The sequence below is a fragment of the Lolium perenne genome, chromosome 5, assembly GCF_019359855.2.
Source record: "Lolium perenne isolate Kyuss_39 chromosome 5, Kyuss_2.0, whole genome shotgun sequence".
NCBI lineage: Eukaryota > Viridiplantae > Streptophyta > Magnoliopsida > Poales > Poaceae > Lolium > Lolium perenne.
Genome location: NC_067248.2, coordinates 40197573 through 40215735, shown reverse-complemented (window position 1 = coordinate 40215735; position 18163 = coordinate 40197573). Strand labels below are relative to the sequence as shown.

The 18163-nt window shown below is 43.9% G+C and overlaps 1 protein-coding gene across 1 annotated transcript; it reads left to right on the top strand.

Moving 5' to 3' along the window:
* The first annotated feature begins 4202 nt into the window (after window positions 1–4202).
* LOC127303091 (uncharacterized) lies at window positions 4203–5018 on the top strand. The gene is made up of 2 exons (XM_071820575.1): window positions 4203–4317; window positions 4408–5018. Exons 1-2 carry the CDS (start codon window positions 4240–4242, stop codon window positions 4855–4857), a joined length of 528 nt encoding a protein of 175 aa, XP_071676676.1. The 5' UTR covers window positions 4203–4239; the 3' UTR covers window positions 4858–5018.
* Window positions 5019–18163: the final 13145 nt, after the last annotated feature.

Here is an 18163-nt window from a genome sequence, read left to right as displayed (position 1 = left end):
CCAATGAAGGTAATAAGTAAATTAAAATGAGCGAAAATAAGGAAATAATAATCGTCAATTCGTCCAACATGCAATTAGTTGCTAAAATTGGTGGCATCCTTCATAAACTCTTGATAATTAAGATGAGAGATCATCTTCTTTATTCAATAGGATTTTTAATAATCACCTTCCCAAATTTCCTCCCCTTGCCCAAATTTCTCTCTACTTCCAGCCAAATTAAGATGAGAGATCACCTTCCTTATGCAAGCCACATAATACTACCTAAGTTTGGCTCCCTTACCCAAAATTTGATCTACTGCTCCAAGCAGAATTCTCCAAACCGACAGAGTTATCTCAAATTTCGGCCACTTTGATTGCTCCCATACAATTAGCACGGTGAACAAACAATGACCTATGCAAACAGGTACGGCGGTGGAAGATTCCAAGGTCCTATCGACGACTCTATTTGATCTCTGGTAAGTTCTACTAATGATTCATGCTTCTAGCGTCTGACTACCATCCGATAGCACGCAAATCATTTGATTGCTACACTTTTACCTTGCAGATGGATCCATCGAAACAATCGAGTGAACGTTCTCCTTTCAAAGACTTGTTCAACACAATCAATACAAGTAACAACGATGATCTATACTATTATACTATTATATTGCAGTTGGTGGTTGGTCAGTCAACGAGTTTGGTGGTCATCATTAGAGACATCCTATCCGTTCAATCTTTTCATCATTTATCTCACCGTCCATCCGCGGAAACAAAATCGGGATACAATCCACTATTTCCTTTTAACACAAGCTATTTCATATAAAAAACTTGGAAGGTGATACCTCATTTTCGCTAACCAAGTATCTCCTACTTATTTTTGCGGGCAAGTAATCTCCTATTGTACGTCCTACCAGATCCATATTTTTTTTATCTCCTACCCTCTCATTCGTGTGTCGTCTCCACCTCGTGTGTTGTTGCCGCCTCTCCTCACCTTCGCGCCCCTTCCCTCGCTTGGTCTAGCCGGAAGGTCTCCTTCTCTACCAGGGCGACCACGACTCTAGGTGGAAGATCGAGTTCCTCGCATCAGGTAGCGGCTCGAGTCGTCGAGCATGGCAACGACGCAGGAGCGGCCAACAATATGGTGAGGCGATAGAGGAGGAGGTCGGATCTCCCTCCCTTCTACCCAACCTTTTCGGGACATCCCCTCCCAGCACCCACCGGCCTCTCTCTCTCTATCTCTTATAGGTCATAGGGCATGCTTGGCCATGTATTCCATGTCCTCCATTTAAGCATGACTATTAGTGTTAATGGTTGTGCCTTGTTTCCTGACTTAATAGGTTCATCCTAGGTGTTTCCGGTTTAGAAATGTCAGGATTTACTTATTAAGTGGCTAGGGGTGCCTGTGATTGCAATCACTAGCAAAACAAGCGTGTATGCCTTTCTGATGAACTACCAAGGCTTAATCCCATGGTTCAAAATCTACCCTATGGCTTATATTTTGTTTAATGATCTATCCTAAGGGCTTTAACTATACGGTTTTGCTATGTCTCGGTTAACTGAGATTTTCTTAAGTCTAAGTCACTTACAAAAAAGTACTTGAGTTGCACTTTTCTGTTAAAAAAGTGCAATTGCATTTTTCTGCCAGAAATGTGCAACTGGACTGAGTTGCACATTTTTCTTTGAACTGGAGTTGCACTTTTCTGAGTTGACTGAGACTTAAGAAAATCTCAGTCAATTGAGACATAGACACACCCTTAACTATAAACCTTTGTAGACTAAGCACTGTGTAATCATTTTTTTTTATGAACAGTTGACTGCCTCCTTGCTTGCCCTTCACCTCCAGCTCTCCTGGTTTGATCTTTCTCTCAGATCTCTCTCTACTATGTATATGTGAGTTTTCAATCCAAGACTGTAATGTGAGTTGTGACCATATAGGGCGTGAGCCCGCTCATCTATTTATAGGTTGAGCTGCGTGCTGTGCTGGTGACATGTGTACCATGCAAGTGGTGACTCACTACTTGAAACCACTTCTCGAAGTTGTTTTTTGTGCTAGGGAGATGGACTCCATGGTCAATTGACTCATGACTTGAAATTCTATTGGCATGCCAATTTAGGTATGTCGGTTTGGTTGACTGGTTTCCTATCCTTATGCGAATTTGGAAAGTGCCAATGTGTAATTTGAGAAATTATTTAATGGATGGAAAATGTTGGCTATGTTGTTGTGTTTTAAGAGATTGTCTGGCTAGCCTCCCATGCTAGTCTAGGCATTTATCTTTATTAAGAGATTAAGATTTTTTATTTGTGCCATGAAAAATTCATGTTCATCGGTGCTCTTAAGTTATGTTGCCTTTCCTGAATGCAAAATAAAGTTTTTGGGAGTTTTCTTATTTGTTGACTTGGTTATTTGAGATGGAAATGGATGTTGGATATACTATTATTGTCTAGAGATTGTTGCGTAAAGATTTTTTTTGCCTACAAATTTGTCGTCGTCCATGATGCCTTTGTTTCCTAATATAGTACTGCCCATGTTGCCTTATTATTGTGTTGCCTAAGAATATATGGACGAGAATGCTATGATGTTTAAGGTTGCCATTATTTGAATTTGGAAGCTCTCCCGAGCAATTTTAGCTTATGCAGCCAGGAGTTATTCTTGGGAGTAATACCTTTGGATTATACATAAAAGAGATTCACAAATTGGCGGATCCTAGATTTCGAACATTACACAAATATTTTTCTTTTTGTGTATCTGCGCAGATTTGGAAAATGGTGAACTGATGATCATGGGAATAAGGTGTTGATCAAGGAAATGATGTTGTTGTGGGGTGCTTTGGTGGAGATCAAGTGGAGATAGCGGTGATAGTCGTGGAGGTGCTAGTGTAGATAGATAGGCCAAATTAGGGTTTTTCTATTCTTTTGATTTCTTGATGATTCATCTTGTAAATTACTTCGTAGTAGTTTGGAGATCGAAACAGAATATGATCATGTGGATACTAAGTTTGTAGATTTTTTTTTAGAGAACCAACCTGAGGTTGGGTGGTTAGGAGGGCGGTTGTACCCCCAGCCCACCAGAGTTCAAACCCCAGGTTTGACATCTGTGTGTCTCATAAAGGCGGAATATTCATTCAGTGGGAGGCGACGTTCCCTACGACAGCGAGGCGTCTGTAGTGACTTCGTCAATTTCAAGATCCAATCCGCCGGCTCAGTCTTCCGGAGATGCTCATAGGGGTAGGGTGTGCGTGTGTGCGTTCATAGGGGCAAGTGTATGCGCGCGTATGTGAGCGTCTGCGTTTGTACTGTGTTTCTCAAAAAAAAAAGTTTGTATTTTTCAGTTTTTTATTTATTTAGTTATTAATATTTGAATCTTGCTTACTTATTATTTTGAGATTGAGAGTGTTGAGTATTGTTTGAGATAGTTATTGGGAGTATTTGGATCAAAGACTTTGGTTTTTTATTCAAAATATTCCAATTCAAAATTGACCAAAGTGAAAGCTCAATTTTGAATTCAATAACTTAGAAATATTTCTTTATGTTAAAGGTATTATAACACAAGGTTTAACAGTTCAAAGCAAATAATGTAGGTTTTCAAATCTTAGTTGGTCCCACATTTTTAAAATGTTCAAAGGTCATGTCGAAATTTGAATTCAAATCCAAGTGCTTGACTTAGTTCAACTTCGACATCGGAGTTCAAATTTGATCACTTTGATTCTTAAACATAAAATTTAAAAAACTTCCCGTATTTTAGAGATGCATGCTATGCAAATGCATATATTTGACATCTACCCTTCCCAGGGTCATATTCTTCGGGGTGTTACAACCTTCGCATTGTACCCATCCGAAAACATCCCAACCTCGCGTCGCATGCCTCACTTCCTCTCCCTTCCCAGATACAAACCTAGAAATTGCCGTCGGTAGGCTCCCGTGCTATCAAAACGCGCAATATTTCTGAAATTAGAAAGAAAGAAAATTAAACAAAATAAGTCGACTTGAGGTTGCAGCGTCCTATCTGGATTGGAAGGTCTTATTTTTCAGTTCGATATCGTACCGAAACACGCCTTTTCCGCGAAAAAAGAGTTTCAAATTTGGGTTTTCAGGGTTTCCCGCCGTCTCGCATTCTGGTGAATCGCGAATCCGTAGCACCCCCACGCCGGCCAATGAGATCGAAGCATTCCCACTATAAATAGGAGCGACCCCGTCCTCTCCAATCCATCCAACTCCCACAGCGCACGTTTCAGTTCCAGATCTCTGCTTCAGTTAGTCACCATGGCTCCCCTCGCCAAGCCCGCCGCCGCCAAGCCAAAGAACGCAGCCGCCGGCGCCTCCCACCCTCCCTACTTCGAGGTGACCTTCCGAACCTCTCCTGTATTCCTGTTCAGTCATTGCTTTCGATCGGAATTGGGGCTGATTGGTTTCTCGATTTGATCTTGGCAGATGATCAAGGAGGCGATCGCGGCGCTCAAGGACAGGACCGGCTCCAGCTCGGTCGCCATCGCCAAGTACATCGAGGAGAAGCACGGCAAGTCGCTGCCGTCCAACTTCAAGAAGATGCTCTCCGTCCAGCTCCGCGGATCCGCCGCCAAGGGCAAGCTCGTCAAGGTCAAGGCCTCCTACAAGCTGTCCGACGCCGCCAAGAAGGACTCGCCCAAGGCCAAGCCCGTCGCCGCCAAGGCCGCGGTGAAGCCGGCCAAGGTTGCCGCCAAGCCCAAGAAGGACGCTGCCAAGCCCAAGAAGAAAGCGGCGGCCGCTGGCACCAAGCGCAAGGCGCCCGAGAAGAAGCTTATCGCCAAGGCCAAGAAGTCTCCTGCGGCCAAGGCAAAGGCCAAGCCGAAGACTGTCAAGTCACCGGCTGCCAAGAAGCCCCGCAAGGTCGCCGCCGCTTGATCTGATCTGATAGCTTTAAGTTTGCTTAGTGTGGCGTTCAGGGTCTGTACAAAAGGATTCCTCATCCTCCCTGTATCGTGGGTTGTGTTCAGTTTATGCAAATGGTTCAGGAGTTGTTTGCAGCTAAGCTATGTGAAATGAACTTGCAGTTTGCTCCATAATTATTGCAATCAATCCAATATACTCCGTATTTTGCAGTAAATTATTTACTGATCAGTGTATAACTGATAATACTTTTCTCGTGCTCATTGCGCTGAGACGACAGTGTGCATGTCAGGTATCTGTTCAGGTGATATTTGTTCTGTCTGCATATAGCTTCTGCTTCATTCCCAGTCTCGTTGTAATTGGAGATCCAATTTCCCCTTTGGTTCCTTGAGAGTGTTGCTTTCCATTTGTACACCAATTCCCCTTCGCTCTTTTCCAGTTGGAATCTGTCCACATTTGAAGTTCCACAGTATCATCCTTTGCGTGTGCTGATGTTCTCTAGCAAGTGTCAGCTGCAATCTTAGTCAGTAGAATACTCTTCTCTGCGACTTGCATGCTCTTCCAGTTGGATACTGTCCACATTCGAAGTTCCGAACTGATGGAGAGATGGTCGTTATACTCCACCAACATTTTTTCCTGAAAAACAATCTATATGGTTTTTCTTGAACTGTGGCCAGGGAGAAAATCCCTGCTACTTTAAGATAAGCACATGTGAATTCACAAGATCAACAGAAACTAAAATTAAGAGTCTAATCAAGCAGCACTACAAGTGCAAACTATGTCTAAATCATGCAAAATTTCTGCAGATGCAAAGCTGAGCTCCTCAGCTACAAAATCGACCTCAGAGTCTGACTGGTAGCAGCGAGCATCCAGAAACAAAAGGTTGGTACTGGGGATGTAAAAGCATCTCTAATAGAGCCAGTAAACGTGCAAACTGTAAAACACGAGTTCAGACCACTGAACTCGGGTTTACGGATCGAAAAAGTGCCAGCGCAGATCAGAACCTGTAAACTAAAACTGTAAGAAGGCATATTCTAAATATGCCACTAGACCCACATATCAGGTTTTTTCCCTTCACATCTTCTTCTTTCTCTGGAGTTTGCTCCCGCTTGCAACCGTCGCCCCCACGCGGCCCGCCCCGCCCCGCCCGCGCCGCCCAGGCCCCGCGCGCCCCACCACGCCCCCTCCGCCCCTGCCCGCCCCGCCCAACACCGCCCCGGCGAGCTCGACCCCGCCCCGTCTCGTCACGGACGCCTCCAGGGCCGCCCGCCCGTGCCCGGCGAGCTCGTGGCCGGCCGGCTGTCCACTCTCTCTTCCCCGAGCTCGCAACGCAGGGCCCGCTGAAATTTGGTTGTCCTCCGGCCGGATTTTGTCGAATTTTGGTCCTATTCCGGTAGTCCTCCGGCGGAATTGCACTGTTTGGAGCTGAAGTTTCAGCCTACCAAAACACCACTAGAAATACAATTTAGCCTTCAGTTCGACCTTCCAACCCCTACAAATCGGGGGCAGAGTTTGGTTTTCGGTCTCGGCGTGTAAATTTTTTTCGTTTTCATCCCGCTGCGCCGATTTCCAAACTGAACCTGTAAACTGGCGGTTATTTTACAGTTTTGACCTGTTTACGGGCTCCGGTAGAGATGCTCTAAGTGGTGGTGATCTATTTGCCCGCCTCTTCTTTTCCCAAAAAAAACCTGTCTTCCTCTTGAACTTCATCTTTTATTTATTATGTGTCTAGTAGTATCTTGTCACCAATGGGCAAAACTTTATTGGGAGATTAGTTTGTTGGGTGTTTTTTTTTGAAATGGGAACATAGCTCTGGCCTCTCCATAAAAGTGATGCGCACAACCCTTTATTGCATAAAATCAGGTTCAGTTTGTTGGGTGACGAAAACCTAGCCTGGGTCTGAGGCGACTCTGACGCGCCCCGGGCCGCCACCTGCACAGCCCCCAATCTTGCCAACATCCCCTGCCACCGTCGGAGGAGGCCATCCCATGGCGGACGACGGTGTCGGGGAGCATCCTCCGACCCCCCTCCCAATATCCAATCCCAAATCGGCGTGAGCCTCCGCATCCATGGACGCTTCGACGCACCCCAAGGTCGTGTGCCCTCACACATTCACCAATTACTCCACCGCGCAGAGTTCCAGATCTGCCTTGTGCCAATGCTACACCACAGACGCATGCGCGCGCAGCGCGTGGCCGTTCTCCTCAATGGCAGCACCCCGCCGCTCCTCTCTGTCACGAGATGCCTCAAAAAATTGTACAAACAAAATTACTTCAAATAATCAAACAAAATTCATACTTGGATTGTTCACTTTTTAAATCTTTCTGTAGGTATTTTTACTTTATTTTTCTGACTTTTTTGGCCTTCTCTTGATTTTTGGAGTTAAAAGGGTGAATAAATTACCAAAATACCCCTGATAGGTGGATCCCTCGATGTTAGTCTATTTTGGAAAAAATCGCCCGAACCGGTCCGGTTGGACCGACTGACCGCACCAGCTCACCTCACTGTACCCACTCTCTCACACGCTCGTGGTGGCGATTGAGTCGTCCTTGGCGTTTTCGTCGTGCTTGTGCCTAAACTACGTTCCTCTTTCCGATTTACAATAATTTCCAGCTCGATTTTGTCTCGTGGTCTACATTGTTCGATTTAACCCTACCCAGAAGCTAGGGTTCGCCGCCATGGATGAGACGCTGAGCTTGGGCTAGGTTGGTGTCCTCACAAGTGTAACATCCTAGGTTTAGAGGCTAGAGAACACACATGTGTGCATTGCATCCATGCATAGAAATCTGGAATTTTTTTGCACTTTTAAATAAAACTTATCACAAGGACTAAAGTTTCACTTGAATTGATGGAATTGAAGTAGATCATCAAGTCAAGCGCTATAAACTTCAGTGTATCTTTGATAAAACCTTGTTTTTGGTAGAGATGATTTGATATATGAGTTAGATCAAAGAGGGTTAGTTTTACAATAACAACACCCTAAGTGAGGATCAAATATCAGGTCTTACAAAGGATCATAAATGGTATTCCTTAGAACAAAACATGGGTGTTTATTCAGCCACAAATCAAAGAACATAAAGAATTGAGAAACTATTCTTTAATTATATTTTCCATGTCCTTTCTATTAAATCAATAATCCTACCATGATTCACATGGTATGTCTTTAACTATATTATTGAACTCATGTCAAGTACATTCACACAAGTTCTTTATCAAACATTGACTATTCCAAACTTGTCTATTTCAACTTATGCTTCAATTAGTGAAACATAAGCAAAGCCCTAGACCATTCAACATGAGATCAACTCCACATAGAATACTATTCCCTAACTTGTGTATCATGGATCACAAGTACAAACTCAAGCACTATATACCTTAATCTTGAATACCATTTAGGTGATTAGTGTTAAAACCAATATTATGCCCTACCTTTCCGTCCTAGTGGCCAAATTGTAAATTACTATACAACTCAAATATCTATTTTAAGAAAATGCTTGCCTCATGAAAATAATATGATATACCTAGGCATTTTAGTTCCTACTTGAAACTTATTATTTCTTAAGTAACATGTTCTTCAAAAGTTATTCTTTTGAAGTATATAACAAGTAATCATCAACCATGCCTTATTGGACTTAACACTAACAACTGATCCATACATATGATGCACCTACTAGTCCATTGTGTGCTAGTATGATTGCTATTGATGCATTATACCACTTGTTTATGATACTAAGATAACCAAACTCCAATAACAACATTGTTTGTGGAATCATTATAAAAGTGCAACACACCCTAAAGAAATCATTACAACTCACCAATCCTAAATCATCGGGGTTAGGTTAAGCTTAGAGCGATTGCATTTCATACTTATGCATTATAGCATCTTTGCTAGTTCTTCAAACACTATCCTTACCAGACAATGATGGCATTTCAAAATTTGGAGTTATATCATCTCGAAGTCCTTGTCTGCATAATCTTGCGGTCAAGAAAGTCAAGTTCATCACTTGCTCATGCCATTTGATTATTTATATCAAATTATATGCAAAGTATTATACTTATCACTCCTGCATTGAAAAGCAAAAGATTACTTTTACAATTATGAATATGACTATGTGTCGTGGGAAATGGAACCATGGTTTGAGATGATGGTGGAGGTTCCGTTGCAACTGGGAAAATATTCACATAGGATTAACAACAAATGCCATCCAGTGATTCTAGCGTTGTATATTACGTGTTAACCATAAGATCTATAATGGCTCTAGGGAAGTCCGTATCTTCTTCCTTTCACATATCAACGGACTTGATAGAGCCTGATTATGTGTTGGTGAACACTCAGTAGTTTGGGATGGACTTAGTCTCCCCATCCGCGTGGATGAAGGGTGCTCTACCGTCTATGATGGATTGTATCATGGTCAGGGATCGAGTGACCGAAGACCCTATGAATACAAAAGGGTGGTTATGCAGGGTCGCGGAGAAGGAAATGATTGGCTTGGATCTTACACCTGGTCTCACACCAAGGAAGTGTGGACGAGATCTAGACTCGGCTGTCAACAAGGATAAGTTCTCTTATGGGTAAAGTAACAGACCTCTGCATAGTGTATTAAATTGTGACCTGTCACTCCCTGTTTCGGGAATGAACTACGAACGCGGCAGGAAAAGAACTCCATGAAGTTCTGGTCAACCTTTGAAGACTGACGGACATAGTTTCAAAATAAAATAAACCTTTTGAAGAAATGATTATGAAAACTTGCATTTGCCTCCGATTTTCTGGTCTATGGCTATATGATACGTCTCAAACGTATCTATAATTTCTTATGTTCCATGCTACTTTTATGATGATACTCACATGTTTAATACACATTATATGTCATTATTATGCATTTTCCGGCACTAACCTATTAACGAGATGCCGAAGAGCCAGTTGCTATTTTCTGCTGTTTTTGTTTTCAGAAATCCTAGTAAGGAAATATTCTCGGAATTGGACGAAATCAACGCCCATGATCTTATTTTTCCACGAAGCTTCCAGAAGACCGAGGGACATACGAAGTGGGGCCACGGGGCGCCGCCACACTAGGGCGGCGCGGCCTACAGGGGGCCCGTGCGGCCCTAGCGTGTGGGGCCCCCGTGACGCCCCCTGACCTACCCTTCCGCCTACTTAAGCCTTCGTCGATAATAGTTCCAGTACCGAGAGCCACGATATGAAAAACCTTTTAGAGACGCCGCTGCCAATCCCATCTCGGGGGATTCAGGAGATCACCTCCGGCACCCTGCCGGAGAGGGGAATCATCTCCCGGAGGACTCTTCACCGCCATGGTCGCCTCCGGATTGATGTGTGAGTAGTTCACCCCTGGACTATGGGTCCATAGCAGTAGCTAGATGGTTGTCTTCTCCTCTTGTGCTATCATTGTTAGATCTTGTGAGCTGCCTAACATGATCAAGATCATCTATTTGTAATGCTACATGTTGCGTTTGTTGGGATCCGATGAATATGGAATACTATGCTATGTTGATTATCAATCTATCTATGTGTTGTTTATGATCTTGCATGCTCTCCGTTATTAGTAGAGGCTCTGGCCAAGTCGTTACTTGTAACTCCAAGAGGGAGTATTTATGCTCGATAGTGGGTTCATGCCTCCATTAAATGCAGGACGATGTGAGAAAGTTCTAAGGTTGTGGATGTGTTGTTGCCACTAGGGATAAAACATCAATGCTATGTCTAAGGATGTATTTGTTTATTACATTACGCACCATACTTAATGCAATTGTCTGTTGTTTGCAACTTAATACTGGAGGGGGTTCGGATGATAACCTGAAGGTGGACTTTTTAGGCATAGATGCATGCTGGATAGCGGTCTATGTACTTTGTCGTAATGCCCAATTGAATTTCACAATACTCATCATAACATGTATGTGCATGGTCATGCCCTCTTTATTTGTCAATTGCCCAACTGTAATTTGTTCACCCAACATGCTATTTATCTTATGGGAGAGACACCACTAGTGAACTATGGACCCTGGTCCATTCTTTATATCGAATACAATCAACTGCAATACTTGTTCTACTGTTTTCTACAAACATCATCATCCATACTATACATCTAATCCTTTGTTACAGCAATCCGGTGAGATTGACAACCTCACTGTCACGTTGGAGCAAAGTAATTTGGTTGTGTTGTGCAGGTTCCACGTTGGCACCGGAATCCCTGGTGTTGCGCCGCACTACACTCCGTCACCAACAACCTTCAACGTGCTTCTTGGCTCCTACTGGTTCGATAAACATTGGTTTCTTACTGAGGAAAAACTTGCCGCTATACACATCACACCTTCCTCTTGGGGTTCCCAACGGACGCGTGCTGTACGCGTATCAAGCTCTTTTTCTGGCGCCGTTGCCGGGGAGATCAAGACACGCTGCAAGGGGAGTCTCCACTTCCAATCTCTTTACTTTGTTTTTTTGTCTTGCTTTATTTTATTTACTACTTTGTTTGCTGCACTAAAACAAAACACAAAAAAATTAGTTGCTAGTTTTACTTTATTTACTATCTTGTTTGCCATATTAAAAACACAAAAAAATTAGTTACTTGCATTTACTTTATCTAGTTTACTTTATTTACTACTGCTAAAATGAGTAATCCTGAAGTTGAAGTCCGTTCGTTTAAACAACAAGGGGGAGAATGTTTGAAAGATGCTTGGTATAGAATTAGTGATGCTCATAATAGGTGCACTAAGAAACACTCCACTATTATTCTACTCAGGAATTTTTATGTTGGCATGTCTAGCTCGAATAGGTATGTTCTTGATTGTCTCGCGGGAGGTAATTTCCTAGGCACTCCTGCTTTAGAAGCTAGTTGCATTATTGAGAGTCTATTTGGAAAACCACCTGTTAATGAAGTTAAAATTGAAATCTCTCTTGAAGATGTCATGAAAAAGATGGAGACCATAGAGCAAATTCTTCCAAGCATTGAGACTAAATTGGGAATATTACTTAATAGCACTGATAAACTTGATAAATCTCTAGAAGGAATTAATGAGAGAATTTCCGTCTTAGAAACTTGTGCTACTCATGGTAATCAAACCCATAGGATTAGTGAACTTGAAGAAGCTATGTGAATTTTGGGTTCAACTTTTTCTTTTCTTAAGTATAGGGAGAAAGCTTATGTGGGTAAGGAGCAAAAGTTCATGTATGTCTCTAAGATGCCTAAGCCAAAAAACTATTATAGGCCTAAAATTGACAAAGCTCTTAATACCACTATAGATAGTGGAGCATCCAATGCTTCATCTCTTGATAATACTTGATACACACTTTCTGCGCCTAGCTGAAAGGCGTTAAAGAAAAGCGCTTATGGGACACAACCCATGATTTTACTACAATACTTTTGTTTTATATTTGAGTCTTGGAAGTTGTTACTACTGTAGCAAACTCTCCTTATCTTTATTTTATTGCATTGTTGTGCCAAGTAAAGTCTTTGATAGTAGAGTTGATACTAGATTTGGATTGCTGCGCAGTAACAGATTTCTTACTGTCACGAATTTGAGTCGCCCCATCTGTAGGTAACTCAGAAAATTATGCCAATTTACATGCGTGATCCACAGATATGTACGCAACTTTCATTAAATTTGAGCATTTTCATCTGAGCAAGTTTAGTGCCCCAGAAAAATACGTCTTTACGTACTGTTCTGTTTTGACAGATTCTGCCTTTTATTTCGCATTGCCTGTTTTGCTATGTTTGATGGATTTCTTTATTCCATTAACTTTCAGTAGCTTTGTGCAATGTCCAGAAGTGTTAAGAATGATTATGTCACCTCTGAACATGTGAATTTTTGATTATGCACTAACCCTCTAATGAGTTGTTTTGAGTTTGGTGTGGAGGAAGTTTTCAAGGATCAAGAGAGGAGGATGATACAATATGATCAAGGAGAGTGAAAGCTCTAAGCTTGGGGATGCCCCGTGGTTCACCCCTGCATATTTCAAGAAGATTCAAGCGTCTAAACTTGGGGATGCCCAAGGCATTCCCTTCTTCATCGACAACATTATCAGGTTCCTCTAGTGAAACTATATTTTTATTCCGTCACATCTTATGTGCTTTACTTGGAGCGTCTGTATGTTTTTGTTTTTGTTTTGTTTGAATAAAGTTGGATCCTAGCATTCATTGTGTGGGAGAGAGACACGCTCCGCTATTGCATATGGACAAATATGTCCTTAGGCTTTACTCATAATATTCATGGCGAAGGTTGAACTGCTTCGTTAAATTGTTATATGGTTGGAAACGGGAAATGCTACATGTGGTAATTGGTATAATATCTTGAATAATGTGATACTTGGCAATTGGTGTGCTCATGTTTAAGCTCTTGCATCATATATCTTGCACCTATTAATGAAGAAATACATAGAGCTTGCTAAAATTTGCTTTGCATAATTGGTCTCTCTAAGGTCTAGATATTTTCTAGTAAGGGTCGAACAACAAGGAAGACGGTATAGAGTCTTATAATGCTTACAATATGTCTTCTATGTGAGTTTTGCTGTACCGGTTCATACTTGTGTTTGCTTTAAACAACCTTGCTAGCCTAAACCTTGTATCGAGACGGATTACTTCTCATGCATCCAAAATCCTTGAGCCAAACACTATGCCACTTGTGTCCACCATACCTACCTACTACATGGTATTTCTCCGCCATTTCAAAGTAAATTGCTTGAGTGTTACCTTTAAAATTTCTATTCTTTATCATTGCAATATATAGCTCATGGGACAAATAGCCTAAAAACTATTGTGGTATTGAATATGTACTTATGCATCTTATCTCTTATAAGTTGCTTGTTGAGCGATAACCATGTTCCTGGGGACGCCATCAACTATTTCTTTGTTGAATATCATGTGAGTTGCTATGCATGTTCGTCTTGTCTGAAGTAAGGGTGATTTATCATGATCAAATGGTTTGAGTATGCATATTGTTAGAGAAGAACATTGGGCCGCTAACTAAAGCCATGATCCATGGTGAAAGTTTCAGTTTGGACAACAAACCTCAATCTCTTATGAGAATATTATCTGTTGTTGAATGCTTATGCATTAAAGAGGAGTCCATTATCTGTTGTCTATGTTGTCCCGGTATGGATGTCTAAGTTGAGAATAATCAAAAGCGAGAAATCCAATGCGAGCTTTCTCCTTAGACCTTTGTACAGGCGGCATAGAGGTACCCCTTTGTGACACTTGGTTGAAACATATGCTATGCAATGATAATCCATGTAAATCCAAGCTAATTAGGACGAGGTGCGGGCACTATTGGTATACTGTGCATGAGGCTTGCAACTTGTAGGATATAATTTACATGATACATATGCTTTATTACTACCGTTGACAAAATTGTTTCTTGTTTTCAAAATAAAAGCTCTAGCACAAACATAGCAATCAATGCTTCCCTCTGCGAAGGGCCTTTCTTCTACTTTTATGTTGAGTCGGTTTACCCATTTCCTTCTATCTCAAGAAGCAAACACTTGTGTTAATTGTGCATTGATTCCTACATACTTGCATATTGCACTTGTTATATTACTTTATGCTGACAATATCCATGAGATATACATGTTACAAGTTGAAAGCAACCGCTAAAACTTAATCTTCCTCTGTGTTGCTTCAATTCCTTTACTTTGAATTTATTGCTTTATGAGTTAACTCTTATGCAAGACTTATTGATGCTTGTCTTGAAAGTACTATTCATGAAAAGTCTTTGCTATATGATTCAATTGTTTACTCATTGTATTTACCATTGCTTTGAATCGCTGCATTCATTACATGTGCTTACAATAGTATTGATCAAGATTATGATAGCATGTCACTTAAGAAATTATCTTTGTTATCGTTTACCTACTCAGGACGAGTAGGAACTAAGCTTGGGGATGCTTGATACGTCTCAAACGTATCTATAATTTCTTATGTTCCATGCTACTTTTATGATGATACTCACATGTTTTATACACATTATATGTCATTATTATGCATTTTCCGGCACTAACCTATTAACGAGATGCCGAAGAGCAGTTGTTGTTTTCTGCTGTTTTTGGTTTCAGAAATCCTAGTAAGGAAATATTCTCGGAATTGGACGAAATCAACGCCCAAGATCTTATTTTTCCACGAAGCTTCCAGAAGACCGAGGGACATACGAAGTAGGGCCACGGGGCGCCGCCACACTAGGGCGGCGCGGCCTACAGGGGGCCCGCGCGGCCCTAGCGTGTGGGGCCCCCGTGACGCCCCCTGACCTACCCTTCCGCCTACTTAAGCCTTCGTCGATAATAGTTCCAGTACCGAAAGCCACGATACGGAAAACCTTCCAGAGACGCCGCCAATCCCATCTCGGGGGATTCAGGAGATCGCCTCCGGCACCCTGCCGGAGAGGGGAATCATCTCCCGGAGGACTCTTCACCGCCATGGTCGCCTCCGGATTGATGTGTGAGTAGTTCACCCCTGGACTATGGGTCCATAGCAGTAGCTAGATGGTTGTCTTCTCCTCTTGTGCTATCATTGTTAGATCTTGTGAGCTGCCTAACATGATCAAGATCATCTATTTGTAATGCTACATGTTGCGTTTGTTGGGATCCGATGAATATGGAATACTATGCTATGTTGATTATCAATCTATCTATGTGTTGTTTATGATCTTGCATGGTCTTCGTTATTAGTAGAGGCTCTGGCCAAGTCGTTACTTGTAACTCCAAGAGGGAGTATTTATGCTCGATAGTGGGTTCATGCCTCCATTAAATCTGGGATAGTGACAGAAAGTTCTAAGGTTGTGGATGTGCTGTTGCCACTAGGGATAAAACATCAATGCTATGTCTAAGGATGTATTTGTTGATTACATTACGCACCATACTTAATGCAATTGTCTGTTGTTTGCAACTTAATCTTTGGAGGGTTCGGATGATAACCTGAAGGTGGACTTTTTAGGCATAGATGCATGCTGGATAGCGGTCTATGTACTTTGTCGTAATGCCCAATTGAATTTCACAATACTCATCATAACATGTATGTGCATGGTCATGCCCTCTTTATTTGTCAATTGCCCAACTTTAATTTTCTCACCCAACATGCTATTTATCTTATGGGAGAGACACCACTAGTGAACTGTGGACCCCGGTCCATTCTTTACATCGAATACAATCAACTGCAATACTTGTTCTACTGTTTTCTGCAAACATCATCATCCATACTATACATCTAATCCTTTGTTACAGCAAGCCGGTGAGATTGACAACCTCACTGTCACGTTGGGACAAAGTAATTTGGTTGTGTTGTGCAGGTTCCACGTTGGCGCCGGAATCCCTGGTGTTGCGCCGCACTACACTCCGTCACCAACAACCTTCAACGTGCTTCTTGGCTCCTACCGGTTCGATAAACCTTGGTTTCTTACCGAGGGAAAACTTGCCGTTGTACGCATCACACCTTCCTCTTGGGGTTCCCAACGGACGCGTGCTGTACGCGTATCACTATAGCTAGTGCATGATACACCTACTTCTATTATTGAACTTGCTGAGTATGCTCGTACTCATCCGTTCCCTCTTGAACCCCCTGCTTAGATCTGGAGGCATCAAAGTAGAAGATACCTTGAAGTTCAAAGACGGAGGAGTCAACCAATACAAGGGCATGAGTCAGTCAATAAAATTGATGAAGTCGGCATCTATATATTTCATGGTGGAAACCTAGTCTAGAAGTAGAAGGGAACCTATTCCCTAAACATAATACCTAAGTAGCTAGGATTCTAGCAAAGTTCTCTAGCAAGCCAGTATCTCTAGATCTAGAGTTAGTAATAAATTAGTCTACGAGTTCTTCTTTTGGAGTTTGTCGGGGGGAAGACCCCGGATAGGGCAATGGACGCGGAGCAGCCGGCTGGCCACTGGCCGGCTCGCGGCAAAGGCCGGCTGAGGCTGGGCCGGCTTCTACAAGCCATATCCGACTGGGGTTTGTACCTCAGACCGACTCGAGGCTGGCGAGTCTTGCACTGGAAGGAACCGGGTTGGTGATCCGGGTTCCCAAAGTCCACGCTGACTTCATCCTCCGTAAAGCGCGGGGCACTGTGGAGCAATAGTGCCACGCGCCGGACAGGCCATCATGGCTTACGACGAGCCGTACAGGCTACAGTGGCTGACGGCGACAGGGACACTTCCTCTCCATACCGCTGACCGTGGCAGCCGGATGGGACAGGCCACGATGCCTCAACCACTCCTGACGTCACCGCCTCGGGAAGGAGCGGAAGCCGAAGCCGGCCCAGCCGGCCAGTAGACTATAGGGTCTTATATGTAAAGTGCCGGTGCCTATATAAGCCGCACTACCCCCTCTCGTGCAGGGGATCGATCATTTATTGCTTTCACCCACCTACAGAGCTGCCCTGTGAGAGAGACCATCGTCTCCCTTAGCCTCTCAGGAGCAGCCGGACACAGCTCTAAGAGCACCATTGTACTGTGTGATCATCATATACACTCATAGCAGGAGTAGAGGTTTTACCTCCATCGGAGGGCCTCGAACCTGGGTACGTCGCCGTGTCGCTCGTGCCCATACCCGCATCCGGATACCGCCGTGAGATCCCTCAGGAACCACTTCGATTAGCCACCCTATGGCATATGCCGTGACGATACCACGACATTTGGCGCCCACCGTGGGGCCTTCAGCATCCTCGGCCGATGTCTTCATCCGGACGGGCCTCACCACCACCGCCGGCGAGCGAGTCGCTTCAGGCTTGATCTGGAGATTTGGCTCCCTCGACTGCGTCAGCGACAACGCTGGCTGCTTCGCTGACCGGCCCTTCCCAGCCGGCGGCAGCGTCATCTCCTTCGGCGGCTTCGACGTCTACGTCGCCACCGTCGCACCGCCGCGCTACCCGCGGCAGGTGCTGCGCTGCGCTAGCCCTCCTCCGCGAGCCGGCAGCAGCGCTCCCGCCAGCCCCGCCGTCGTGCAAGTCATGATGGCTGGCGACGAGCTCCCCACCAAGAACCCGCGCATGCGCGGCCCCAACCTGGAGCGCAACATCGACCCCAACGCCTCTGGCTCGGGCCCGAAAGCGCCACCACCACCGTCCCGGCTGGATGCAGTCCGGGCAAAGCTGAGCACCCCGCTCACGCCTGGTGCCGACCCCACCACTGTCGAGGCGGATCTGGAGGCGCACCGCCAGCTCCTCCTCAAGCAAACCGAAGAACTGGCTGCTGCTAAGCGCCAGATGGAGATCACCCAGCGCGAGTACAACCGCGCCCACGGCCTCACTCCAGGCGGCGACGAGCCAAGCCGAGCTGGCCACATCCGCCGCAGGGGCCGCGACCTTGGCGCTGAGATCGCCCGCGACGGCG